Source organism: Apostichopus japonicus, chromosome 4 (assembly GCF_037975245.1).
Source record: "Apostichopus japonicus isolate 1M-3 chromosome 4, ASM3797524v1, whole genome shotgun sequence".
NCBI lineage: Eukaryota > Metazoa > Echinodermata > Holothuroidea > Aspidochirotida > Stichopodidae > Apostichopus > Apostichopus japonicus.
In genome coordinates this window covers 19517376-19544886 of record NC_092564.1, presented here as the reverse complement: position 1 = coordinate 19544886, position 27511 = coordinate 19517376, and the positions used below count along the sequence as shown (strand labels likewise).

General features: G+C 39.3%; 3 protein-coding genes across 4 annotated transcripts in view; all 3 read right to left on the bottom strand.

Moving 5' to 3' along the window:
• Positions 1-512, bottom strand: part of LOC139966738 (protogenin-like) — a 131421-nt gene extending 130909 nt beyond the window's left edge. The window contains exon 1 of one of the 2 annotated variants that reach the window (XM_071970058.1): positions 195-512. In XM_071970058.1, the coding sequence (XP_071826159.1) occupies positions 195-261 (67 nt within the window). In that variant the 5' untranslated portion in view covers positions 262-512. The remainder of the gene's footprint in view (positions 1-194) is intronic. The other variant, XM_071970057.1, reaches the window with a different exon arrangement.
• Positions 513-2902: 2390 nt separating this feature from the next.
• On the bottom strand, positions 2903-18691 carry LOC139966734 (cholinesterase-like). The gene is made up of 10 exons (XM_071970049.1): positions 18348-18691; positions 15236-15418; positions 14092-14251; positions 11492-11688; positions 10049-10219; positions 9278-9481; positions 8290-8531; positions 6263-6448; positions 5373-5554; positions 2903-4682 (listed from the first exon to the last, which is right to left on the bottom strand). Exons 1-10 carry the CDS (start codon positions 18513-18515, stop codon positions 4570-4572), a joined length of 1806 nt encoding a protein of 601 aa, XP_071826150.1. The 5' UTR covers positions 18516-18691; the 3' UTR covers positions 2903-4569.
• A 1649-nt stretch (positions 18692-20340) lies between these two features.
• Positions 20341-25506, bottom strand: LOC139966733 (signal recognition particle 19 kDa protein-like). Its single transcript, XM_071970048.1, has 4 exons — positions 25328-25506; positions 24002-24149; positions 22846-22957; positions 20341-22205 (listed from the first exon to the last, which is right to left on the bottom strand). Exons 1-4 carry the CDS (start codon positions 25363-25365, stop codon positions 22075-22077), a joined length of 429 nt encoding a protein of 142 aa, XP_071826149.1. The 5' UTR covers positions 25366-25506; the 3' UTR covers positions 20341-22074.
• Positions 25507-27511: the final 2005 nt, after the last annotated feature.

Genomic DNA, 27511 nt, shown 5'->3' with positions numbered 1-27511 from the left:
TCATGTGCAACACACTATCTACGTGTTAGTCTGTACAGTCGTAGTACATAATACATACATTTGTGCAGTAATACTATGATACAGCCTAGCCAAACGCACCGTACCACTGCTCTGGAAAACAAAAACGTAAACATCACCACATCATTTTGAATTACAGATTTACACAGACAAACGAACATAATTCAAAAACTCACCTGAAATCGAACTGAAAATACATCCAAATATTAACCACAATCTAGAAACATCTTGTAACTGATGCATTTTGTTATAATTTGTAAATCCGTATCGGTTAACATCACGGACAGTGCATGATTCCTGCGTAGCTGTCGTCCTCGTCGAACATGATTGTAATACATTACCCTGAAAACATGCATAATGTAATCGTACGGCGGCTTCATGTTTTTAAGACGGCGCTGTTCCACAAATTTCTTTCTTATATCATTCTAATTCACATTTTTTTCCCTTTGATAACTCAATGGCACATTCAACTATCGATGTTACCGTGGTGTTTGCAATTACCGATCCCTGCTTAGTAATTGACCACCTAGGTGACCACAGGCTAAAGAGTTCGTTTATCGTCAATGACCAATATATCTAGGCTCAGACGGTTCGAAAAGTCTGCAAACAGTCACTGAAGTTATCCAAGCCTAACATATACTTATAAGGTGGGAAATTAGTAATATAAGCTGTGCGAGTGTCGTAAATTCATGCATTACTCCAGCCAAAAACAACAAAAGAGAAAACCTTCATCTTCATCACATAATAACTAATTTAGAAATGTGTTTTTTTTATAAAATGTAGGAGCGTCTTTGCGTTCAAAAAAAAAAACTTGTTTTGTCTTGTTTGATTGTCCATAATTACGCAAGCTCATTTATGCTCAGTACGATTAAAAATAGGAAACTACAAATGACCACAGTACGTAGTAGCCTAATTAGCATTATAGTAATAATTAGTTTTTCAACCGAATGCGATGATGTATAAATGATGTGATGCGACATCTATTAAGATAGGAAATGAAGGCACAGTTTTATGTGGTAACCTACATACACATAGCGCCGTAATATTCAGTGTCAATGTGCCTAGGGATATTTTATCACGGTGAGCTGCTTGACTTTGACCATTGAACAAGCTGATAACGACCTTGATGTCTAGACAAGTAATTATTGGTCGATATGTCTGGGCGATGGCAAGGTCATATCCTTGTGCAGCGTTACAAGAAGTTGTGGCTCGCGGTTATAATATTGTTGGGCAACAATTTTCTTGTGACGAGGTGAGGACCGAAAACTGTTCACACTTTGGTCAATGAAATGTTTGTATGATAGAAGACAAAGGTTAAGCCACTGACCAGTCAGAGTAATGTCAGATAAAGTAGCGTGCATTGTTTTGATCCCAAAGTTCGTTTTGTATACGTGCAGTGGCGGGGCGGGGTTCTAAAGCTTACCGGGACTGATTGAGGTAGGAGCTTTTATAAAGGAAGGGTTGCCCTGTGGTCATTGAAACCGATTCCCGTGTAGAAAATAATAAGGGGTTACAGTGTCAATCGTCATTATGAAAAGGAAAACAATGAGAGAGTAAAAGGTTTCAGATCCAAGTGGCATTCTGAGATCACAAATTTACAAACTGAAGCAGCTCGATCCAAGACACGATTTTTTAAAGTAGGATATCTCCCAATCGGAGCAACTTGAGTTTTCTTAGCGACTTGGGGAGTTATTCTTCACAACCATATACCTAACATAGAAGCTACACATGATGATTGGGTTTGTGTTTCCTTTGACTATGACAGACTTTTAATTAGTCTTGATATCATATTGTCCAAGGGCAGGCGCGTAGCGAGGAATTTGGCAAGGGAGGGGCGAAGCTTGTAGGCAAAGTATCTAAGCGTAGCGCCACCATAAGTTGGCGCGAAGCGTACAAGAAAATTTTGGTCGAAAATGCCTCCCAGATCGCTGGAAATGGCACTTCCCAGGCCTTGTTAGTTGCATCTAAGCATTTTCGATTTTGAAATTATTAGCGATATCATAAAAAAATATGCTCAAGGGGGAGGGCGGTCGTCCCCTTCGCCCCCCCCCCCCCCCTTGGCAACGGGCCTGTCCAAGGGCAAACACAAATCTGTGCTATAGTATTTGCACAGCTATTCTGGTTTTCAAGATAGTTGGTGTGTGTTAGATAACATGGGCCAGTCACTTTTTATTGTGAACCTCAGGTGTGTATAAAAATACAACTTGGACTTATAGAAAGTGGCTTTTAACAGTCTACGACTTATCAAGATTACCGTCCTTGAAAGGGTGATTTTAAGGCACAAAATGAATGTTATTCATTATACACATTTTTCTGACGACAAATTGTGTAATATCTCACCAATGGGTGCCAGATAATGCTGTTCATACGAAGTCATAAAGAACGTTTTGGTTGAATAATTAGAATTTATACACCATTTAATGAACAAGTAAGGCATGCATGCACTGTGGTGCCAATGCCATCAACAACATTTAGCATTCAAGGAGAATTACATGCAGAGGTTTAACATATTTAAAAAAAATTATCTTTCTTGAAAACTGCATTCATGGAATAGATATAGAGAATTATTACTTTTTTATTATTATTTTTTTTTATTATTGTCATCTTTAATGAGGGTAATCCTGCCCAGTGCAGAAGCACTGCTTTCCAGAGGAGCCCTCACTACAAAATACAATATTAACAACACTCACGTTTGTCTTTTTTTCTCGGACACTGATATCTAAAAAAAAACTAAACTTCTGCACAAGCCACTATATATATATATATATATATATATATATATATATATATATATATATATATATATATATATATATATATATATATATATATATATATATATCACAAATGATCATGATTTTCACAAATGATTTTCACGATTTTCATGATTTTCACAAATTACGTAATATCACGAACCTTCGAATGGGGGAAAGATATACGTGTCAAGAAAAGTCAGCAAAGATTGAGCCTGGCCGCGAAAAACCAAACAACCTTGATCCACCGCCGCAGTCCCCTTACATCGAGACTGTTACCGCATGGTCACAACCAGTGGCGTAGGAAGGTACTTTTAATGGGGGGGGGGGGTGAAGACTGATGGCCGGCCTGCCTGGGGGAGGGGTCTCAGGAGAGGGGGTGTCCCCATCCCCTTTGAAAATATTTTGCATTTCCAGGTGGCCTCAGAAGCAATTTGATGCAATATACTCCATTTTGTAAATAATTTTGCATTTTCACCTGGCCTTAGATGCAATTTGGTGCTCCAAATGAGATTTTTTTTCTGCCAAAATGTTCTGAGCACCAAGGGCAATTGGTTCTTTACTGATGATTATCCACAATCGCACAAACAAGTCATCACCATGTTGAGAATAAGTTTGGAAAAAATCATGACAGATTATTTTAAGTTTTGAGTGTTATATTAGATTTTTTTGAGAAATGAAAAAGGGGTTTTATGACTTGCGAAGCGGGGGGGGGGGCGGAATGATACTTCCGCCCCCATATTTTTCACCGGTTCCTACGCCCTTGGTCACAACAGTGTTACGTCAAGTAAGTATACCACTGTGACATGGTAACGTACCATGATCTTAGTCGAGAAGCGATCCACACTGTACGAATTACACATCCTCAGTTTCAAACATACCAGTACAACATGGGCTCGAAATACTGGCCTTCCAACAACTCGGTGTCACTCGGTGATGCCACGTGGTTTATCTTACCTTAGGTTATCTGTAACTCCGTGCATGCTATAGTGAAAAAAAATATTCACATTTCTTACGCCGTAGCTTCAAGTTGGAAACTTCGATAGGTAAAATGATTCTTTTCATCGCCATTTTTCAATGCTGCTGATTTCCAGATTTACTTTCTTGAATCTGCATTTCATGTTTACATGTATATATGTATCAACCAAACGTTCATGCATAACCTATACAACCCTTTTTGAATTCACGATAGAGAGAGAGAGCACCAGTATACCTTGTGTCCCACTTGAACGCTCAGAACACGGTCAAGAGTACTGTACTTGAAATTTCAAGGCTTGTCTCTGGAGAAACATATTACAACGGTTTAAGCCATAGTTTCTCAAAGCTTTCGGATAAGACTTGATAAAACTGTATACACTCCATGAATTTTCCGCAGCCGTTAGCAAATATCCATAGAAAATTTTCATGTTTGTCAATGAGATATAATGCGACGGGAAAATGTATGCATCCATTTGTTCATGGAAATGCAGTATCTTTCTGATACACCCTCACAATATTAAGCCCAACCATGGTGATAGGGTGTGATAAGTGTCCTCATGAATATTCATAGAATGTACAATCGTTTCCATTTCACCCACTTATCCACACGTTCACTCCCACATCATCCATTGGGAATGTTCTTCTTTGTGAAGGAAATATGCGAAGGAAGAGTGTTCTTTTGTTCTTGGAAGTGCACGTTCCCATGGGGTATATTTCACTGTGGCATGGCGGACAATGTAATTAAGAATTTGTTCATCAATTAAGAAAACACTCAAATTACTCGAGTTATCCTAAAAAAGGGCTTAGAAAACTATTATGTTCAACAGGTGGGTTCATTTTGATAATCGGAGAACGACATTCTCCATTCTTCCAGGTCATCTTGCCATCCGGAGAATTCTTCCCGCCATTCCAACTCGGACTGATCCATTGAAGCTGAGGGTTAAATACAATGAAATAAATAACGCTTTCCCCTATATGTAAATTCGGTGAAGCAAAATCTTATTTTTTACTTCACGAACTGGTGGTCAAAACGACGGATTGTTTTTATTTACGCTATAAGAAAACAAGCAGTTAGTTTGTAGGTTTCTATATAACATAATTATAACTCCATAATTATTACGAGTGAAAATTCACTCTTTGAGAGAATTCAGGATCATCAGGATAATCACCTTTTAAGGAGCGAAGTCCCCTGCTAGCTTAAGTGTGGTGGAATGCTAAAATTGTAGCGCCAAAATAAAGCGAAATTATCCTCTAATTGCTTCGACCTTCTTTTCAATGAAGCCACTCTTCGGTAACAGTGAATATTACTCCTCAAAACAGTAACTATATCCTGGACACTATCAAAGTGTGAATGCTCACTCTTTTAGGATTAAGATGGAGGCGCGGGAGGTGAGGGGAGGGGAGGGGAGGGGATAGCAACAACAAAAAATCGGCGAGAAAAGTACAATAAAGGGTAAATAAACATGAAACCGAGGGTGGATCAGTTAAGTCGTTTAGTTTTCGTGCCCGGGCACCATCTTCGGTGACATTTCTTAAAAAGTACTGATATTATGTAAGACGTCAGCTTAGATCATGTCTAATATATAGAGTCATATATACTACATTGACAACATATCTATATACCTAAAGCATTTTGTAACTCCGGTTCAAACTCGCTCCAGAAGGCACACTCGTCAGCTTTCAATCCTCTTCCAACAGCCATGTTGTATGATAGCTCTTTATATTGTAGCTCGGGAACAGTGAAGGTTGGCCACGCCCACTCCCCTCCCCCAGAGGATGAAGAGGAATCTGCACGACTTGGATCGCTGTATATAAATAACACGGACAAATAGCAATAGCTGTATTAGCGAGACATTTGGCGGTAGACTATTGCCTTACAGAGTGTAGGCTATGTAATGGACGATGAACATAGCCTATACTTGAATAGAGTTATGTGGCATAGTGCCTATATTTCTTTGAGCCTATACGTGAATAGAGTTATGTGTCATAGTGCCTATATCTCTTTGAAACAAAGGCGGATCTGATATAGGTATACATCACTCAATTCTTAGTACATCGACGAATTTAATCATGACGTCACTACAAAGTCACCGTCTAAGTCGTGACGTGATTTTTACTCATGGAGAGGGGAACTTATAGTTTCCATTTTGTGTTGCTGTTCTGGAATCAGTTTATGGTGAAAGTGGATGTTATTAGACACAGCATAAGCTTATCTTAGTAAACTTGCTAATTGCGTAAAATTAGTACTTAGCAACATAACATACAGAACATCTAACATAAACAAAAACAGATAAAAAAGTAGCAAATAAATTATTCAGAAACAAAACAAGGGATAACAAACACATATACATTTATCATCCATCTTTTCACAAAGAAGGTATTATACTTAGCTGCTATATGCACGCGGAAGGTATAGGTCTATTGCATGTTATGGCATTTATATAACATTATGCCCATATAGCTCTCAAGTGATAATAGTTTGAATGTATATTATGTCATCTCGACGGTTTTACCCTGATTTGGCAAAGTTTGTCCAGAATCTCATAAACTTGACTGAAATTTCCTTTTCAGGATCGGTCAGTATTCCATGGATAGTCTCTAGCTCTGGAATAAATGGATATCCAAACACGTACTGCAACTCTTCAGCGTGGGCAGCACCGAGCCATTTGGGACCGTTACCATAACTACCATGAACGGACCTGGATAACAGCAAAAGGAGCGCTAGTTGGAAACAGTGTCACAACAAAGGTCATAATAACGACGAAATTACTGTCAAATATGTCTATATTATGGCACAATGGGAGAAATATGAATCTTCTGAGTTAAAGGAGACTTCTTCTCAGTTACGTCACCAAATACATTTCAGTACAACGAGTGTTACATACATGATAGCAGGCATTTTAAACTTTTCAAACATTCTAAAGTGTGTAGTATGGTTTCGAAACTGCATGGGGTGTGGGGGGGGGGGTATATGGTACATATACACACGTTTAACCATACTGACTCAGATATAAATATTAATCAGCGTTCTGACAACTTTTATGCCCATGAGGCATGATCTAGACTACCCCCCCCCCCTCGCCCTTCATAATAGATGCCCAGAATGTATGGAAAAATACCTTCGGCAAGCTCCGAAAACTGTAAATAAATTTTCCGACTTCTGGGAAATTTTGCAAACCGTCGATTTAATAACAAAGAATTCAAGCTAAAATTTTAATTTCGATATGTAACAGTCCTGTAAAAACTGGTGTGTGCATTTAATCTTTCTAAATTTATTTTTTATTCACAATATCCACCTTGAAAACATGTCAAATGTAAGGAATGTCCTATTAACTATATGGTGACGATCCAGCTTTGACCGTTCCAACATGATTGTTTTCATTTTCCGAGAAAAGAACGGTTTAAACAACTCAAATAGCGAAGAGATAGTCCGCCTGTCTTCCTTACAGGCATCGTTAAGTTAACTCTTCCCCTACTTTAGGCTTTACCTCCCCCCCCCCCCCCGTGGCGTAGCCAGGATTTTTCAGTGGGGGCGCGGGGGGCTTGACCATTTCCTGGGAGGGCGTCTTGTTACTATTTAAGCGGAGCGCCACCTTGAGTTGGCGCGCAGAGTACCGGAAATCTAGCTAAAAAGGCCTCCTAGATCGTTGGAAATGACACTTCCCAGGCCTTGTAAGCTGCTCAAGTTTTCTCAACATCCTTTATTTTGAGATCCCATGTCTTGATATGGTCATCAAATAGTTTAGTGAAATAGAAAAAAACAGTCTGGTAAGTTACTTCGAAATATCATGACATATCTTTTGTGAGTTTGACACCGGCATTGACATTTTTCGACAAATCTGCAAATTGCGCGTGGAAAATAAGGAAAGATTGACTGGGCTTTCAGCCAAGTAACATACTGAAATGACCGAACTATATGTCAAACTGACAGTCGAACACACAGATTCAGTAGTACACATTATGTGTGTTTCTAGTCTTGTAGAGCAGGAATTATAATTCGACGGTCGTTAACATGCGTTTTCAGTACAGTGCGACTACTGTAGACTTCTCGGCCTATGCGCTATGTCACGTCAGGTTTTTCAGCAACTATAGCCTACCGCCGGTCCGCGGTCGAAGGTCGTTCATGAGTGGTCATCATGGAGATTCGAGACCATTTTAGACCAATGATATATAATGAGGGCGACTGGGGCGACAAGCTTTCATGGGGGTTGTCGCCCCAAGCCCCCCCCCCCGTGGCTACGCCACTGCCCCCCGCCATCCACACAACTCGTCACACCGTTTCCTTCACGTTTATATTTTTTCTTTACTCGTCGCCTGCTTCCCCTCCCCTTCCCCTAGTCCCACTGTGCCCTTAGATTTGCTCTCGTAGAAATGTTGACATCAAATATTAACTTACTATTCATCCAGAGGTACCGTATGTCACGATATTATTATACTAATTATTATTATTATTATTGTTGTCGTTGCCGTTCTTGTTGATGTCATTGTTATTATTATTATTGTTATTGCTATTAGTATTACTATTAAAAACGAAACTTACACCGTTGGCACAACAGTCATAAAGTAAAGATAAACTGGTCCTGACGTCATCATTGCGTGCGCACGCGCTCTCACTAGGGATGGGCAACTGAATACTTCATCACCATAAATTGGGTTGAAAGTCTCAAAGTAATCGAAATCTTCGTGGTCTGCGTATTCCCATGGAACGTATTGCTGCTTCACGGCGTCCTCCACAATCACGTGAGAAACTCCGTTATTGATCAAGAGCGACCTGGTCACGGACTGATGCCAGTGCACGAAAAGAAAGTAATTGCAAGTTAATAATCAAACAAAGAACCTGTTAATGTTAGTATGTATTTGCAACAAAATACGTTATCATTGTGTGCGTTTGTATCGCGCTATTACATCTTCAAAAGGTGGTTGATGGACCATGGAGCCACTAATGGTCCCTCCCTACCGCCCTGGGCCCTTAGTGGGATATTCGATGAGCGTAGTTAAAGGAATATAAATAGATTGTGTCAAACACCTACTGCAGACATTATAAATCACCAAGGGATATCTGCGTGGATTCTCTTATGATGCTGTAGTACGAAAATGCGTAATTTCAACAGTTGAAGACATTTGATGGATTCAAATCATTTATCCAGAGTGGAAGATATTACAAAACATCACCAAATAAGACATTTCTCTTTGTAAAATTAATTTCTATTTAGAGAATACAAGGCGGTGTGAAGTTTACAAAAGCGAGGGGGCTATTCATAAACAGAGAAAATGAACAGGGCTTGTTCAATCGATAACAAGTTGGGTGCAGACTTTTTTACAATTACCAAATGTTAGTCAAGTTTATCAAGATACATTGTCTGTTTAGTTCGTTTCCCCCCGCTTTCTGGTATAAATGTTGCGAAAGGTTAACAAGCTAGACTTACTTAAAATGAATGAAAATACGGCTAATACATAAAGGTGCTAATCACATGCATGCGATTGGACAATCATTGTTGTATTTCGTTGTGACATAGCAGTTTTCTTACCCTATCAAATAAGGTCTTGTTGACGTAAGGTGGGTCATCGGAGTTAAAGACATTAGGCACGTCGTTCAAGAGGAATATAGTCCCTTCATCCTTGTTGAATCCAATCATAATCGGACAAGTTTTAAAGTCTCCACGCTCTGATAATTTCAAAGGAGACTCATCAAGGAAAACGCCATCTATCGTCGGGCCCATTCGGATTACATTCTATCGTATCGTAAAGACCATAATAAAAAATGGGAGATAAGGAGAAAGAACTTATCAAAAGAATGGCGTAGAGGAAGGGGGGGGGGGTTAAGGGCTTTACAACCCACTCCGTATATCAACTGCACACAAAAATGAAACCCACTCCGTATTTCAACCGCACACAAAAATGAAAAATAAAATTACGACCAATTACGACAAATTACGACCAATTGTAGACCTAATGTAAATTTCATATTTTTTTTTCGGGAGGACGACCGCAGTACTACTATAAGGTAGTCGGTTCCAACGGCTTCTACGGCTTCAACGGCTCCAACCCCCCTCAGCCGGTCCATTGTGAAGTCATGGCTTCTCTCCTGTTAGATGCTTCTCGTTTTTTTTCTGAGCTATAGACAATTGCTTGAAAAGAATAAGATTCCGTCTTGCTAGCTCGGGGTTTTATTACTTTGGCGCCACCTGCAAGCCCATCCCTCATACACACACACACGTAAAATATTGCGCGCATGTTTTACAATGTAGTCCATTATATGTGACGTAATACAGTCACGTGATGTAAGAAGACTGCCATACCTCTACCGTTGCAGTTTCTAGGTACTGGGGGTCGAGTGTCCTTAAACAATCGACGAGTTCCTGAGTGTCTTTGTTGTTACATCCCACTGCTCTCCCTAATCTAAAAGCTTCGTCAAGTTTCATAGCTTCAAATTCTTCCCTGTAAGCCCAAGCAGTTATTGCAGATCCACTCTAAAGGAAGTGAGACAAAAGTCGGTCGATCCTCTCACAGATATTGAAACTGGTGATCTCTTTTACGTAACATGAAGCGGAAAGACATCAAGATTACTTTCTGGTTCTACGAAAAGCAAAAACTATCTTTATAATCTATATATTTGGTGCAAACTTCTCTTTATAATCAGTAAAACATCCTTTTTAGTGAAGGATAAAATTTCAATTCCATTTTCCTCTACAATTTTTAATTCAAAACCGAAGAAAACGTAAGCGTGGCATAACTAGCAAGATCAAATTGACTCGCCCAATAAGAAGGACCATAAAAAATGATAGATTTTGGTCGTCCGTAAGACTTATAATGGAACATTTTTGAAGATCATTTAAAGATGAGCCTGCCTTATATCGGAAGAAGGGGTGCTGGTTGGAAGAGGTTTGGGTATATAGTTCGCAACTTTCGTTTCATTCGGATATATAATTTCACCCTATTGTTAAATCATTTTTTGATTAAAATTTTTGATTATTATTATTATTTATTAAATCATTATTTTAGAACCCCTTCCCCCCTCCCCCCTTTCGGTAAACGTTTCTGTACACGTCAAGGGCGGCGGAAGCACTTTTAATCTGGGGGGGCACCGACATCAAAAGGCACTTTGCAGAAATTCGATTGGACTGATGCATCCTTATATTTAGTACCCTTCATAACTCTTATTGTATTATCTTATTTGCGTATACACATCACTCCATCAACGCCCCCCCCCCTCCCCTCAAGGAAAATATGCATACTAGCACTGCAATATCCAATGTGCAAAGTGGGAAACAAGGAACAAGTTTTCTTTTGAGACAAAATGAGGTGAAATCATGCTAGTTGCTAATGTAGGAATCTTTCGAATTAGAGTTTATTTCTTGCTAATATCTTAACAATTTTTTTCCATTCAAAATAGTTTTTTTGAGTTTGACCCACAGAAATTCATTAAAAGTCAGGGGCGTATCCAGGATTTGCAAAGTTGTATGCGCGACTATCTGAGCGGAGCGCCACCATCGGTTGGCGCGGAGCGTAGAAGAAAATGTTTGGTTTTACAAACCCCTCAGATGGCCGGAAACGGCCTTCCCGAGTGTTCATTCTGGTTCCCTGGCCTCTTGCTAACTTGAGACACCTCAATTTTTATGTAGAAAAAGGGCACATTTTTAACCTGAGGAAAAGTGGGGGGCACGTGCCCCCTGTGCCCCCCCGGTTCCGCCGCCCTTGGTACACGTTCCTGTAAACGTTCCCGTTTCTGTAAACGTTCTTACCTGGGTTATAGCTTGATCAAACAAGTAACGACTGTATTTAGAGACTACATGAAGGTCAACAGCTCCAGCTCCAGAACTTTCACCAAATATCGTGACCTTTGCACTATCACCTCCAAACGCTTCAATGTTGGTCTTTACCCACTTCAAAGCCTCTGCTTGATCAAGTAGAGCAAAGTTACCAGGAGAGGCATCATCACCTGTAAGAGTAAATAACGCATAAATAAATTATTCATACTTTAAAAACATTTGACCTATCATTACAAAATCATCGAAAGCTGGGCTCACTTTGGGTTCAATGGTATACCAATGCATAGAGCGAACAAAATATTACAAAGCTACACCTGCGTATTTGCTTAAAACACGATGTCAGGTACGTCTCATACAGCGGCTACTGGCTGGTCCAGCTGCAGAGTCCAGCTTTCTATCAATCAGGGGCGGTGATTTGTTTCAAATATTGAGGGGGTGGGGGGGGGGGCATTTGCTTGGGTGCAGACGCGTAGCTACTTTCATCCCCCAAATTGTTCGCGCGCTCCGTGCTATTTTGTATATATATACATATACATATACATGCGGTCCGTCTCACTAATTCATTTCGGAAATAAAGTAAAAACTACTTTCGGTGAAAGTCTGTGACGTTTTTGGTGATATTTAGTAACAAATTGTGACACGGTTAGACAGGCGCGTAGCAAGTAATTGCCAAGGGAAGGGCGAAGCTTGTAGGCAAATTATCTAAGCATAGCGCCACCATGAAAATTTTGGCCGAAAAATGCCTCCCAGATCGCTGGAAATTGCACTTCCCAGGCCGTGGAAGTTGCATCTAAGCATTTTCTATTTTGAAATTACTAGCGACATCATAACAAAATATGCTCAAGGTGGGAGGGGTGAGGGTCTCCCCCTTCGTCTCCCTTGGCTAACGCGCCTGCATGCGGTTAGAAATCTTGTAGGAAACAGGCCAAATGGAAACTCAGTGAACCCATATCGATGTGGATCATATATATGATTTTACGTACTTACACCCATACACAAGAGATGTACAGACATTATGATAATAATCATGAGTGACAACTTGCTATACGGTCACAGAAACGACCACGAAGTGTCATTTACCTCATGCAGCATGTGTTGGATGAAGTTTTAGCCACCGTCAAATATGATTTGGATAAATAATCTCACGCATTATTTTCTATTTATATCCACAAAAAAAACTATGCCACCAAATATTGGGGATGGGAGGGGGGAATATTAGGTACTATATCCCCACCTAACATATTGGGGGGGGGGGACATGCCCCCCCACCGCCCATGCTAGCAATAGTCTCAACGTGTTGTTGACCAGTGAATTAAACCTTGTGAGAACATAACATAATTGTTATATATAAATGAATCGTAGCTGCATGGACGATAAAAGACTCAAGGGAAAAAGTTGGGAGGTTGTCTTATTGGAAAAAAATGCAAATTTTACGGAAAAGAAGGATATAAGAACACGGTACTACACACTCTGTTTGTTCAGTTTTTTTTTAGAAACATTGCATATGTCAGTATCCCCGAAGGCACCCCACATAGCCGTGACCCTTATTGGGAGGTTGTAGATCCTGAATATGTAATTTTACATCACCTACAGGCAAGGGCGGCGGAAACACTTTCAATTTGGGGGGGGGCACCGATATCAAAGGGCACTTTGTAGAAATTCGATTGGACTGATGCAGCCTTATATTTAGTACCCTTTATAACTCTTATTGTATTATCTTATTTGCGTATACACATCACTCCATCCCCCCCCCCTTCAAGGAAAATATGCATACTAGCACTGCAATATCCAATGTGCAAATTGGGAAACAAGGAACAAGTTTTCTTTTGAGACAAAATGAGGTAAAATCATGCTAGTTGCTAATGTAGGAATCTTCCGAATTAAAGTTTATTTCTTGTCAATATCTTAACAAATTTTTCCATTCGAAATAGCTTTGAGTTTGACCCACAGAAATTCACTAAAAGTCAGGGGCGTAGCCAGGATTTGCAAAGTTTTATGCACGACTATCTGAGCGGAGCGCCACCATTAGTTGGCGCGGAGCGTACAAGAAAATTTTTGGTTTTACAAACCCTCCCAGATGGCCGGAAACGGCCCTTCCCGAGTGTTCATTCTGGTTCACTGGCCTCTTGCTAACTTGAGACACCTCCATTTTTAGGTAGAAAAAGGGCACATTTTTAACCTGAGGAAAAGTGGGGGGGCACGTGCCCCCTGTGCCCCCCCGGTTCCGCCGCCCTTGCCTACAGGGGTTTAATTTGTGACAGGTTATGCGTCCCCGTTGCAGTAAGACACCGTTAACTTTTAGTTGGAGGGAAGAAAGCATTTTTTCATACTTCTTTAAGACACCAAGTACTAGAGTGCATGGCTAATCATCATAAATGGAGCTTCGCACAACGACCATATTGTCACAATTAAGACATGCCATAAAGTTGGAAGGCTTTATTTATGGAATAAATTTAACGTATGTTGATATTATCTACCGTGTATTGAAACTATGAAGCAATGATGAAAGAGTTGGAATATGAAAACGTGGGTCACGTCTCTGGCCTTGATCAGTTCATCATTTGTCTATGTACCTGTGTCAAGAAACCCGAGGGCGCCTAATCTGAAATTGACGTTGACAACCACGACATTTCCTGTTGCGACTAACGGCGCTCCATAGTAAAGGAAGTTCATACTACTGCCAACGGTAAATCCGCCGCCGTGAATAAACACCATTACTGGTACCTTGTCAGTCTGTATTGTGAAAGAAGACAAGACGAAAGGGGGCAAAAATAAACGAAAAGCAGAAAGGAGAAAGAATACTCCACCCATAAACTAAGAAACACCGTTTTAAGGCTGTATTTTTTTTAGCAGGATATTACTACTATTTTATGCATCCTAACTCAAATTTACAGGGAAGCGATGTTACAAGTTGAGTTGGGCATTGTTTTCTAAACGAATATTAAGTCTAAGTACAGAAGAATGATTATAACAACATATTTTTCTTACTTTGATTGAGTGGTATCTAATGTTACATATGTATGTCAGATTCAGCTAAATTCTACCAACTCCAATTAGGCATATACAGTAAATACTCAGTCTTTCAACGAAAACTAAAAATGTAAATGAACTTTGTTTTGTTTCCGAAGAAAGATAAAAAAAAATCTTTATAGATAACATTATTGGTTCTAACATAAACAAAGGACACATTTCTCGGGGACATCATTGTAACTCCCTTGAAAGACAAGAGCAGTAGCTAGGCTATTTGATTAGACTGCCGTCAGCTGATATTTATTAGAATCAGAACTAACTGGTACATTGCCCCAATTTATATTCCCCGAAACGTCAGCAAATCATCTTTCAAATGAATTATATATGTTTCCAACTAAATGTCCCTTTTGTTGTTTGTTTTTGTTTTTTGTTATTTATTGACAAAGGGAACTTCACTTCGTAACGTTGTCGCTGCTTCTGTGGGATCATTAGAGGGATTTTTTTTGGAAGAGCTGCAGGACGAGAACACTTGTATCCTTCATAACAATGATTCATTTCAGCCAAACGCATAACATTCTGTTTTTCTTTTAAGCACAATGATTTTAAAACAAGATCAATTTTCAGAACTAACAAACAGACTACAACAATCCTGAAGAATCTGGTACTGGTCGGAGAAACAGTTGCATCTAATATAATAAATAATAATAATAATAACGACTCATTCGTCTGATATAGATTAGTACTTACCAATCCGTTGGGGGCAAAGACATTGAGATAGAGACAGTCTTCACTCTGAACGAAAGGATCTGAGTCTGGCTCGACATATTGTGAACACCAATCGGAGAACACAGTTGCGTTATAAACTCCTTCCCAGCTCTGTTTGGGTTCTGGAGCCCTAAATCTAACAGGTGGTTCTGCGTATGGAACGCCCTTCAGAATGAATCACCATTTGAAAAAGACAGGGGAAAACGACAGCATCAGTTACAACAACCACGACAGCGACACAGAGAGCAGCATTGGGAACGATAAAGGTGGCAACAGCAATGATGACGAAGAGGTCAACTGCAATTGTGACAAGAAGAATGATGAAGACGACAACAATAACGGCTACCGACGACGACAACAGTGAGTGAATGACGACATCACCGGTGACGACGACGATGACAACAGCGACAAGGACGAGATGACAGTAATGACAACATGGAAGGCAGAGATGACGACGAGAACAGAAGAGGAAACGACGATCATAACTACGACGAATACAGTAACGAGAGGAACAACTGTGATAATATTAACAGCATCGTTATGGCAACAGCAAAACAAGAACGACGACGGCTACGACAAAATGAACGGAGCGACGGATTGAAGACGACATCGGTGACAATAACAACGACACAGTCAGTACTGCACAAAAATGTTATTGAATCTGTAGAGAATTGAACATGGTGTCCTTACATGTAACATTGTGATAAATTGAGCAGGCCTCAAAACGTAAAATCGGACTCACTCCATAAAGATGATTGTATACAGTAATAAGTCCGTTTAAGTTTTCGAAACATTGTAAAGAAAAGTTGAGAAATGAAATATAGCTAATTCTGCCCGATCGTTTTGATTCCTATAACTATAGTTGTATGGCATGTAGAGATGATATATATATATATATATTCTTGTTAAAAACAATAGTGGATTTCGCGAGAGGGCGGGAGGCGGGGAGAGATTGGGGAGTGTAGAGGAGGAGGGGGGGGGAGGGAGGTGAAGGGACGAGTGGACGTCGATGTGATTCAACATTTTCTATTTAAATGTATTGTAATGTGCCGTCTGTAGGCTTACCGGCATGACATATTTACCACTGGCGGAGATTTCTTGTCAGAAGTGGGGGGGTTGCAGGCCATTGATGAAATAAAAAGTCATAACTGCTGGCTCACTATCTAAGTGGAGCGCCACCATAAGTTGGCGCGAAGTGCACAAGAATTTTTTGGCAAATATTGCCTCCCAGATTGCAGTAAATGGCACTGCCCAGGCCTTGAAAAGCTGGATTTAACCAGGGTGTATGCAGGATTTTCTAACCCGGGGGGCGCGTATTACTATCTATGCGGAGCGCCACCATTGGTTGGCGCGCAGCGTACAAGAAAATTTCTGGTTTTGGTACCCCCAGATCACCGGAAATGGCACTTGAAATGGCTTGAAACTGACCAACCATATGTACACTTTTGCCTGACAACCAAGTTTTTTCCAAATACTTTTTTTCTCATCTATAACCTTTTTGAAGATTGTCACCAGTCACACATCATGTTCGACTTCATCACATATCCTGTGGATCATTGCTTTTGTAGGTGATTCTTCATCGCGGCCCACAATATCCGTCAGCCCCACTGTTCAGAATTTGAAAATTCACAATTCTCGTGAATAAATTCACTTCAAAACATACCCATAATGTTGCACAAAATATCATCTATGGACAACCGATATAGAAAAACCTCCTTCAAACCCTAACAGACGGGTCAAAATTGCACGAGTATGATGAAGTATGATGAAGAATGTTGGTTAGGGAATTTTCGAAAATTCAGACGGCTACTAAAAAATTTCGTTGAAGGAAATAAAAATATACCAGATATTTCCGAAACCGAACACTACACACATCGACAGTTTTGACCATGGGCGCAGATCAGTCTTGGATAATTGTGGGGACGCGTGTCTGTTCTATGACACTATCTAAGCGGAGCGCGACCATGGGTTCGCGCGTAGCGTACGATTTTTTGGGGCAAATATAACTCCCAGATCGCCGGAAATAAAACTTCCCAGACCTAATGATGCTCCTAAACCTCCTCAAGTTTTAGATCTCATTGCTTAGAAATTTAGTTTGGAGAAATACATGGGCGTCTGCAGAAAGAAAATCAGGGGACAAATAATCCAAGTAGACTTTTGTATATACGATGGGTCTGGGGTCCTCTCCCAGAAAACAAATATAGACTGCCGCAAATGCCATTTCCGTCGTATATTTAACAACTGAGGATAAAATACAATAAAATGAGAACTGCTGCATGTCATTTGCACAATGCTGGATCAAACTGCGCCAAAGTTCCATACAGGGGAACTTGAAATGCAAAGACAAATTGGTGGGGACACGGTATATCATGTCCCCACTACTGAAAAAGTTGGTGGGGACGCGTCCCGCTGTCCTCACCAGGATCTGCGCCCATGGTTTGGAGGCTGTTTATCGTGGAACGCCATTTTCATGCTCACTGATATGATGTGATATCTGCTGTTTGCTTTACAAATTCGAATAATTTTGTCACTGTTCCTCTTCCTCTTCCCGTTTTCTTGCCGTATTTTCTACTCCATCCTTTGGTCCTTTTCTCTCTTCTTTTTCTTTTCCTTCCTTCACCTCGTTGAAGTTGGCAAGTGTATACAGTTCCAAAGCTACTCAACAGCAACAAAACGTTATTTTGTGTATTTCTGTTGTGGGGTGAAGTTAGCGCTATGAGCTACAAGTTCCAATGCGCAAGTTGGGGGAAAGGGGCTAGAAATAATGTGTCGGTCAATTCTAACTCGGTTTTCGGTCGTTAATTGTTGATGTAGCCTACCAGGTAAAAGGTTGAAATGACTTTAACAATTTCAAATTTAATAATTTGATTATAATGCCATTTGGAGCACATAACATAGGCTATAACAGAACATTACTGGCAAAAACTAGGGGGGGTTGATTGTGTGGGCCAACCCCCCATCTTCAAAAAGTGGGGGGGTTAAAACCCCCCCAACCCCCCCTGTTTCTCCGCCACTGATATTTACCGTAAATACAGAACTTACATCTGATGAAGCATTAAGTGTACAGAATAGAAATAATTAAAAGGCTTCTCACCTTAAAGATGTCTATTTTCATTGAGACGTTGATGAATTCATTTTCGATGAAATCAACGGTCTGACCTAACAGCCTACCTTGTTCAACATCCACATATACGTCGGTTTCGAATGCTACCGCAGCCGCCGCCAACAAAATGACTGCTGCAACCGAATTTTGAGAGAACATTTTGCTTTAATTAGTAAATAAATTTCTCTCCCATCTAAAGGGACAAATGGCGATGAGCAACACTAATTCGCTTGTATAGTATATTCTCACAACTGAAGCTCTTGGTAGAATATGTTATTGTTTAAAGTAGTTTTATTATTGATTGTGTCTATAGGTGCAGCTATTGTTTAAATAGTTCATCGAGTGTCTAGTGTTTGTCCCACGGTTCAGTCTCACACCATTCTTTACACCAAGGACTTGAAAGGCCAAAGTTCATGAAGATTAAAAATGATATATTGTCACAGCACATGCCTTGGTTAGCATAACGTAGAATATTAAATAAAATGTAAATACCTGGCAGATATTATAAGTACTGACAGTGTCCACCGACACGTTCCATTGTTCTCGAATCACGGTTGGGTGCGTGGGCCTACCTCACAATGACAAATTAAAGCATTTACAATTCCCACAATTTGTAAGTTATGAAACATGTACCCATACCCAGGATTGGAGCCACCAAGTGCACGGTCGGGCCGGGGACGATGTCGCCGAACACCTTCCTCTTCCTTTAGTATGTTATGCAAATGAGAACGCGCTATTATTCATCCCATATTTTTTCCTGGTCCAGTGCCGGATAAGCTAAACAAGCTACAGCTTAGGGTCTCACAATCCGCAGGAGACTAAAAAAAAACCAATTCCAGATTTTTTTTGGACCAGGGGGGGGACGGGGGGGGCGGGCTTCATTAAAATTTAATGTGTGCTGAATATGTAAGACATATGTTTTCAAATTTTGTGAGACCTTTTGGTGTCATTTTCAAATAAGGGGCCTCCAAGCTTGATATAGCTTAAGGCCTCCACAAGTCTTAATCCGTCACTTTCCGGGCCCCTAAGGACCCACAGGCCAAGGGACTGTATCTCCCTTGATCCTCGCCCTTTCTTCAGGCCTGTCCACAAACAGTTGGCTTTTGACGCAGTTGTGTATTTTACTCTCGCACACATGCACTGATAGTTTCAGTTATTATTCTGTATAGAGAGACGGGTTCCATGTTCTGAGACCGTGAGCGATATACCTGAACATATCAGAATCAAGAGCTGATGGTCACGCCGAAGCAAGATTGACTCCCTTCCCGTTTGGGGAAATATTTTCCTTTTCGATAGCCAAGTTAAAGTGTATATATGTCGGTGGAACTTCTCTATGTTATAATCAAGTTTTGGGTTTAAGTCTTCATTAATTACCAGGCTCTGTCCGTCTAAAGGCGAATCCTGTCTGTCCTTAAACTGCCCTACCCCGAACTTACAGTATATTCTGTATATATTCCTCCCCATTGGCTGTTCCCATTCCTCTGTCGCTGTCCGACCGTTGTGGAGTGTTATTTACAGAGGGAGTGAGCGATACTTGGTAGAACAGCGGCAAGTTATCAGGGTATGAAGGTCACAGGTCATACAGAGATCGGAAGTAACATACCTGATTGACAGAGCCTAGGCTCAGTCTATTACACTAAAATCACTCAATGTGTCCATGAAAATGAAAAAAAAAAAAAGTAATGAGGTGCATTACTTTCTGTATTAGATTTATGATTTAAGTTTAATGTCCATATCTTGACCTATAGACCATGAGATTCCATTCTCAAGCACAACCATTCCTAGAACTCTTCCCTTTTCGTCAGGTGGACAAGTAGCAGGGTGAAATTCATCTCATATTTATTTCGATCTCCTTCTGCAGATGCTTTTAGATTTGCATGTTACCCTTTCCCTTCATAAAATGTTATTAACCAGAGCTGTTTTATGATCTTGACACACAGCCACACCCAGAAACGACTCTGTATATGAAACACACATAACAATGTGTAATTCATCTAATATGTATTTTACTTTCTTTAGGTAATATGCTTACAATGAATTTTTCATGCCACTGGATACTAATTTTCCTTTTGTAAAGTAACAATGTTCAAATACCATATGTTTAATGAATATAAGTAATTAAAAGTTTACTTTTTGGAGAAAAAAACAAAAGACTAAACAAAAAATTCAAATACTGGAATCTATGGTATAGAATGCACAGAGGATTCATTGTTTCAGAAACTTTTGAGGTTTTTGAAGTTGTGGATGCCTCCCCTACATCAAAGTCAACTGACCCACTGCCCCTTGAAATGTGTGCTTCCTCTGAGCTATACACATACATTTGCCTACAACCCCAAAATACACAAAATATATTAGCTTACAACCCCAAATTACACATGCAAAACACATGCAATACATTAGCACTTAATACGTAACTGTTGTGAGTAAAAATTGAAACGTCTTGAGGAAAAACTATTAATAAATCCACATTTGAGTTGGCAGTCCAGTAATTCTCACTTCCACCCACTTTAAGCAATAATACTTAAAGGAACATTTCCCACAACTAAATTTCCTTCACCCCCCAAAAAATGACATTTTCACTTTTACTTCACACACAATAGCCAACTTAACATGATAACCTGTACCAAAATGCCCTGAACATTTGTTTAACTACTGACAATGACCAACTGTCACATTTACTGCTTAGCCAGATCACACTGCTTTCTTGTAAATTAAGCTTTGATAAACTGATTTCTTTTACCTAAATAATATAATCAACATTAACTTGCTGAAAACAAAAGAAGAGTAAAATAATCAAATAATCATAAAACAATCCTACAACACTGTAATGGTAAGAACAGTGGCTTAAAATGTTAGATTCACATATTGTTAAAACAAAACCTACACAACTATTTATTAAGTAAATGGTAAGCAGGAAACTGACAAGATGTTATCGCTTGTTACTTAGCACCGTCAACAGCGAAACATTTAATACGGTTGAAGACCCAACTTCACCGATTTACATAATTCAGTCGTCAGAGTAGGGGAGCAGCCGATATTACCATTACTTTTACAGAACATATTTTATAGCTAACAAATGAACAGGACTTGGAATTTTTTTTACTTCTTTAGTTCAACTTCACTCAGCATTTCCACAACTCATTCTGCTTTTTAATAGCAAATCTTTCTTGAAATTATATAGCTGATGGTTACTACCGGCAAAATGAAAGCGACCAACGTCAACCGAAAATTCATTTAACCAACGCTTTTACTCTGATAGCATTATATGGATACTGTTTGCAATGATACTAATCAAGCATTTTTGCAACTCTCTGACGCTAAAGAATGGAATTATTTCCATATATGCCTTATGTATTTGGCTACGTGAGTTGTCATTTCACCAAGTTTTACAAAAGTGTCAAGAGAATTCTCCAGAGGCACTATCAAATAGTAGAATCAGTTTGCAGATGTTAAAATCACAACCAAAAACTCATTTTCCATTGAACACTTCAAGGATCCCAAAATGACAAATGGTATTGAAAAATGATTGAAGCTCAAGGTCTTCTTGTTTCCTGATAAGTTGACATTACAGTCTGTAATAGTATCATTAGTATCACATGCAAGCCACACTTCCAATGTTCCTCTTTTATGACTCTTCAAAGATTCCGATCTCTTCCATACCGAGAATTGCCAAACATGTTTGCTGTTTGCGGTCCTGAGTTGATCATACCGTGAAAATTCATCGTTTTCCTTTCTTTCCTTTTTTGCCTTTTCCTTGTTGGCCGGAGGAAGAATCACCGCCTCCCTGCCTCTGTTGCCTGCTCTTTAGCTTTGGTATGAGTTCTCCAAGTTTTCTGTAGAGGGCTTTTCCTGATAAAAATACAAACAAACAGTGACATATTTTGTATTTTCTCATGTAAAGCTGAATTTTGTTTTTGAACCTGTTAATGTGGCCCTACATAACCATCTAAGGAAAGATGAAAATGTCTGAAAACAGAAATTTGAATACTTCCCAGATTCACTGAAAAATAGCACCGGACTTGATGAAAGAAAAATGTCAAAGGTTTGTAAATGTGACAATGAAATACAATATTATATTTGTAGGGACACAAAAATACTATTTCATCCTAGTTTTATGCAATATTGAAGAAAGGAAAGATGAAAGGACAAGACTGATTACCATTGCAACACATGAGAGCAGGTTTTTCTGATAATCTTCTTATTCCAATTTGACATTAACGCCCCCTAGCAATACAGCTCATTTTGACTGGTCAAGTTTCAATTAAAAAAAAAAAAAAAAATAAATATATTTTAGAGGGGTTCTAACTTCTTTTGGTGTTCATTACCGAGATGAAAATGTGTCTGGGCCAGAGAAGATTTTAACTCTGAATGAAAGAATTCAGTCCTCGTGAATTTCAAACAGTCTACACGAGGATTATAGGTTTAGCAACTAGCCTAACCTAAACTAGCTTAAAGTACGTGACAAGATGGTGCGGCAACCGTAACCTACTGTTTGGAATGTCTGCAAGCACCGGAGATCCATCTTCATTCTTGAGTTGAACTCTGACCCGACCTTTAAATTGAGGATCTCTGTTCTGGTCACGAGAGTACATCTTGTTTGCCTGCAGACGTCAAATGCACATTTAAGAATTTAGGAAGTTTGATAAGAGTACAGTAATTCATCCTTCTTCACCTTCCTGAGTCCAAATAAGTTGTTATTCTTAAAGATTGTTTGTATTATTCGGAAGGGCTTTAACTTTCAAGCTCTAAAGCTTTTGTACAGAGTATCACTTATATATAATTGTTAGTAAACAGAAGGGACTCGTGTTCATCAAGGCAAAGAACATATCCATACTTATGTTCACATGCTAACCTAATGGTTGACCTTCAATCAGATCTCACACAATTTCAATTGAAGTAAGTATTTTTGAAAATAATAACAAAAACGTAACTTTATTTTTTATTACACAGTGTCTTTGTTTTCTATAAGAAGAGAACTGAGATATTTTTTAACAAACTGTTCTTTGCTCCTGCTGGCTCTTCCACTTCATACAAAATGCTCCCCAATTGACAAATATGCTATTTCAATACTCTTATCTAATATATATGCTATAAACTGGAAATAGGTAAAAAAAAAATTGTTACTATGGAGTAACATCTCCTACATTGTTGAAAAAAAGTTCATGTGTACCTTTTAGAGAGTAAATAAAATTTATACTGATCAATTGTATTAAATAATGAAATGCTTATAATGGGTATTGTATTACGAACATTTTACCACGCTATATTCACGAAAAGCTCACAAAGTAACAATTTCTTAAGATTCAACTGCCAACTGAGATTACAGTACAGTGGATACTTTATGTTGAACAGCAAAACATCTAAGCAAAAGTTACATGTACTGTTTGGCAGTCCTTGTACACTGCACCACATTTGAAATGTATTTTCAGTAATTTTGATACGCGATATTCATAATCCTCTTAAGTGCGATGCAAAATGTAAATACTTGTCATTCTCAGTGGTACCAATGAGAATATAATATCTTATTCAGCGATGAGTTAAATCAGAGCAATTCTTGGAGTAGAAAAAATATAGTTAAACTGATTTGGGTAATGGCATCTCTGTAAAACTTATTCATATAAACACCATTTTTCTTGTTTACATACCTCAACTGTGACGTTGAATTCCAATGCTTGACACACGTCCCTAATTTCATTTGTTGTTGGATTTTCGACACCATCTGCCTTTGAAACTTTTCGCCCTTCTTCACTAGACTTCTTACTGTTAATGTATGCTGGGTAGATGCAGATCCACCTGAAATAAAATAGGTTTAGAAATTAATGCACCCGAGGCGTACCTTTGACTTGTAACGTAAGTTCATGCAGAGACATTTCCCAAGCTTTTGAGCAATGGATGTTGTACAATTCTATCCCTCTTGTGGCACTGAGTCTGCAATTAATGCACACAAGAAGGAAATGATAGGGCTGTTCTCATCTCTTTATATCCTCTTTCAGCTGTTACAACTTCTACAGTCCAAGCAAATGGGAGTAATTTATAGAACACCCCACACCTTTTTAAGTGTGTTTTTGATATGGAGTCGCAGCGATGATATGCGTTACAGAATTGTGAACTTATCACTTCAAAAGCCAGTCCAAGATACTATGTTATACTGGTACCGGCGCAGTACAAGAGAGCGCACTAGGGTATGCTTGAGAACCACAGTGTATTCTTGGCACAGTTTCGGTAACAGGATGTTTTTGCCAATTGATGGAAGCCAAGTGGCAAAGAATTATAACTTTTTCTTTTCTTTGGTTCCACAATTTTGTTTACATTTAATGCTTGATTGGAGTCCCATCGGATGTGAGATTGTTTAATTTTAGGTGCATTACTTCATAATTTTGTTTGATAACTACACAGAATAGAGTTTAGAACATTGACATCTTGTTGAATAGGATATTCTTGCCGAAGTTGGACTCGGAGTCACAATGGTGAATGTTTCTTATTGTACTTTTTTTGCTCAGCTCTTTTTGGCTGGAGTTGGCAGAGTTGCAGTGTAAAACTTATAAAATGCCACCTCAACTGCAACAGAAAAGGAGACCATCTGAAACTATATTCTAAAATGGTAACATTATTGGATACAACTTTACCAAGAAATGCAGTAATGTCAATCTGTTGTTCATTTCAGAATTCCAGGACTAGGCTAGTCGATTTAGGGCCATGAACTGTGTTCATATTCGTATGCATTAGTTAATCCTAATTTCTGGAACGAGACCAAAAAACTTAAAAGAAATAATCCATATTATAAGAATCTTTACAAAGGGTGTCAAACTTGGCATCGAATGCATTGGGTCTAGTTCCACGAAAACTGGACTCTTTTTTTATTTAACGTATGCATTGTAACCTGTAGGCCTATCAATATCATTACGCTAAGCCTGAACAGTAAGTCCTACAGAGAGTAGACAGAACAGAAAGTGAAAAGTTAGAAATTAAACCTTCTCTCGTCAGCTGGACTAGTCTCATCAAATGCCATTTCTTATAGCTGATATCTACAGAATGAGCAAGGAAAATAATCTATCAACGGTAGGAATATTGGGTGTTGATGTTTGACAGATGGTAACTAGCACGTTGCGCTTTATTCATTTGTACACGACAAACTTGGAAAGGCACCAACCTGGAGCTAGCTGCAGTTTCATTCCTATATTCATCCCCACATTCAGAGGTTATATCGAATCAGGGAAATTAAGCTTGCACATATATAAATTTGTAGCCTGTATAATAATAATATATAACATATCTTTATCCGTGAAACATATAGCAAACTTAGCTTGTGTATGTTTCGAAACAAAACATCGGCGGCAGATATAAAAAGCATCTTTAACCAACTTCTTTTGCGATAATTCTTGATTATATATGATATGATTTGAAGCTATAACGTACTATGTATACCGATAAGGTAGGCCTATATAGTTCATTGCTGGCTGGTTTGCGCGTGCATTTTGTTATATTGCATTGGACATAATGATGTAAAAGTAAAAAATTAAAAATAAATATAATATTTATATTTGCGTGCCATACCATCGGTTTGCTAAACCTCGATGATTCAAATAAATTAGAAGAGTAGCCGTGAACATGATACGAACCAGAGGCATTGTAAGTTGCAAGCGAATATTCCATCTACAGCCAATAGGCATAAGTATTATGTTTCATCCTGTCCTGCTGATATCTCCGTAAATAAATTACAAAGAGTATCGCTGAACCCATCGTTGCACCCTGTTGCTCTCTACATGAATGTTTGTCAGTGCCGAAGATTTGTCGCTTAAGAAAATTGTATCATCCATTTTGAAGAAGGTTATTACGAGTCAAGAGACAATGAAATACATTGAATAACAGTGAAACAAACTCAACAGACTAGACTACTAAAGTGTCGCGATGGTCGGATGGGAACGGAAATAATGAAAAAGTAATATAACCTTACATTGAACATAATAATTACAAAGTGTATACTTTGGAAGAGCGTTCAGTAACCACTTGTATATTTTTTTGTATGAGCAGTCATGCCCAGGGGCGGCGATTTGTTTCAAATATGGGGTGGGTCATTTGCTTGGGTGCAGGCGCGTAGCAACTTTCATCCCCCAAATTGTTCGCGCGCTTCGTGATATTTTGTATAGCCCTATTTTCCTTTTGCATCGGCAGACCCAATTTCATTACGGATGCGGTCCGTCTAGCTAAATCATTTCGAAAAGAAATAAAAATTACTTTCGGTCAAAGTCTGTGACGTTTTTTGGTGATATTTAGTAAAAAAACTGTGACACGGTTAGTCAGGCGCGTAGCGAGGAATTTGCCGAGGGAGGGGTGAAGCTTGTAGGCAAACTATCTAAGCGTAGCGCCACCATGATTTGGCGCGAAGCGTTAATGAAAATTTTGGCCGAAAATGCCTTCCAGATCGCTTGAAATGGCACTTCCCAGGCCTTGTAAGTTGCATCTAAGCATTTTCAATTTTCATATTAGCGATATCATAAAAAATATGCTCGAGGAGGGGGGGGGGGCGGTCGCCCCTTCGCCCCCTTGGTTACGCGCCTGCGGTTAGTAATCTTGTAGGAAACAGGCCCCCAGCCAACCCAGTTAAACCATATCGATGTGGATCATATATGTGATTGTACGTACTTACACTCATACACAAGAGATGTAAAGACATTATGATAATAATCATGAGTGACAACTTGCTATACGGTCACAGGTCACAGAAACGACAACGAAGTGTCATTTACCTCATGCAGCATGTGTTGGATGAAGTTTTAGCCAACGCCAAATATGATTTGGATAAATAATCTCACGCATTATTTTCTATTTATAGCCACAAAAGAAGAACTATGCCACCAAATATCAGGGGGGGGGGGAATATTAGATACTATATCCCCACCTAAAATATTGGGGGGGGGCATGTTCCCCCGTCCCCCCCCCCCATGATCGCCGCCCATGTTCATGCCCCGTATAGCCGGATTTCTGATTCGAGTGGCATGGGTAATTTAGGGGGGGGGGGTAATCAATTGCTATGCGTTCCCTCACAGAGACGCCGTATATAGAGATATTTACGGCTCTGTTCCATTTAGAGTTCCTTCATAGCGGAAAGTAATTTCTAGTTCCTCTCAGAGCCGTATATCTCTATATACGGCTCT

Bases quoted from the DNA above. Each gene is read 5' to 3' on its own strand.
- LOC139966734 (XM_071970049.1), bottom strand. From the start codon at position 18,515: ATGTTCTCTCAAAATTCGGTTGCAGCAGTCATTTTGTTGGCGGCGGCT. The intron at 9,482-10,048 runs GTATGGCAGTCT...ACGATACGATAG, and splicing joins TAGAAACTGCAACGGTAGAG to AATGTAATCCGAATGGGCCC. The intron at 6,449-8,289 runs GTAAGTTTCGTT...GCTGTTATCCAG, and splicing joins ATGACTGTTGTGCCAACGGT to GTCCGTTCATGGTAGTTATG.
- LOC139966733 (XM_071970048.1), bottom strand. From the start codon at position 25,365: ATGGCATTTGATGAGACTAGTCCAGCTGACGAGAGAAG. The intron at 24,150-25,327 runs GTTTAATTTCTA...ATTTTATTTCAG, and splicing joins AGTCCAGCTGACGAGAGAAG to GTGGATCTGCATCTACCCAG. The intron at 22,206-22,845 runs GTAGGTTACGGT...TATTTTTATCAG, and splicing joins GCTTGCAGACATTCCAAACA to GAAAAGCCCTCTACAGAAAA.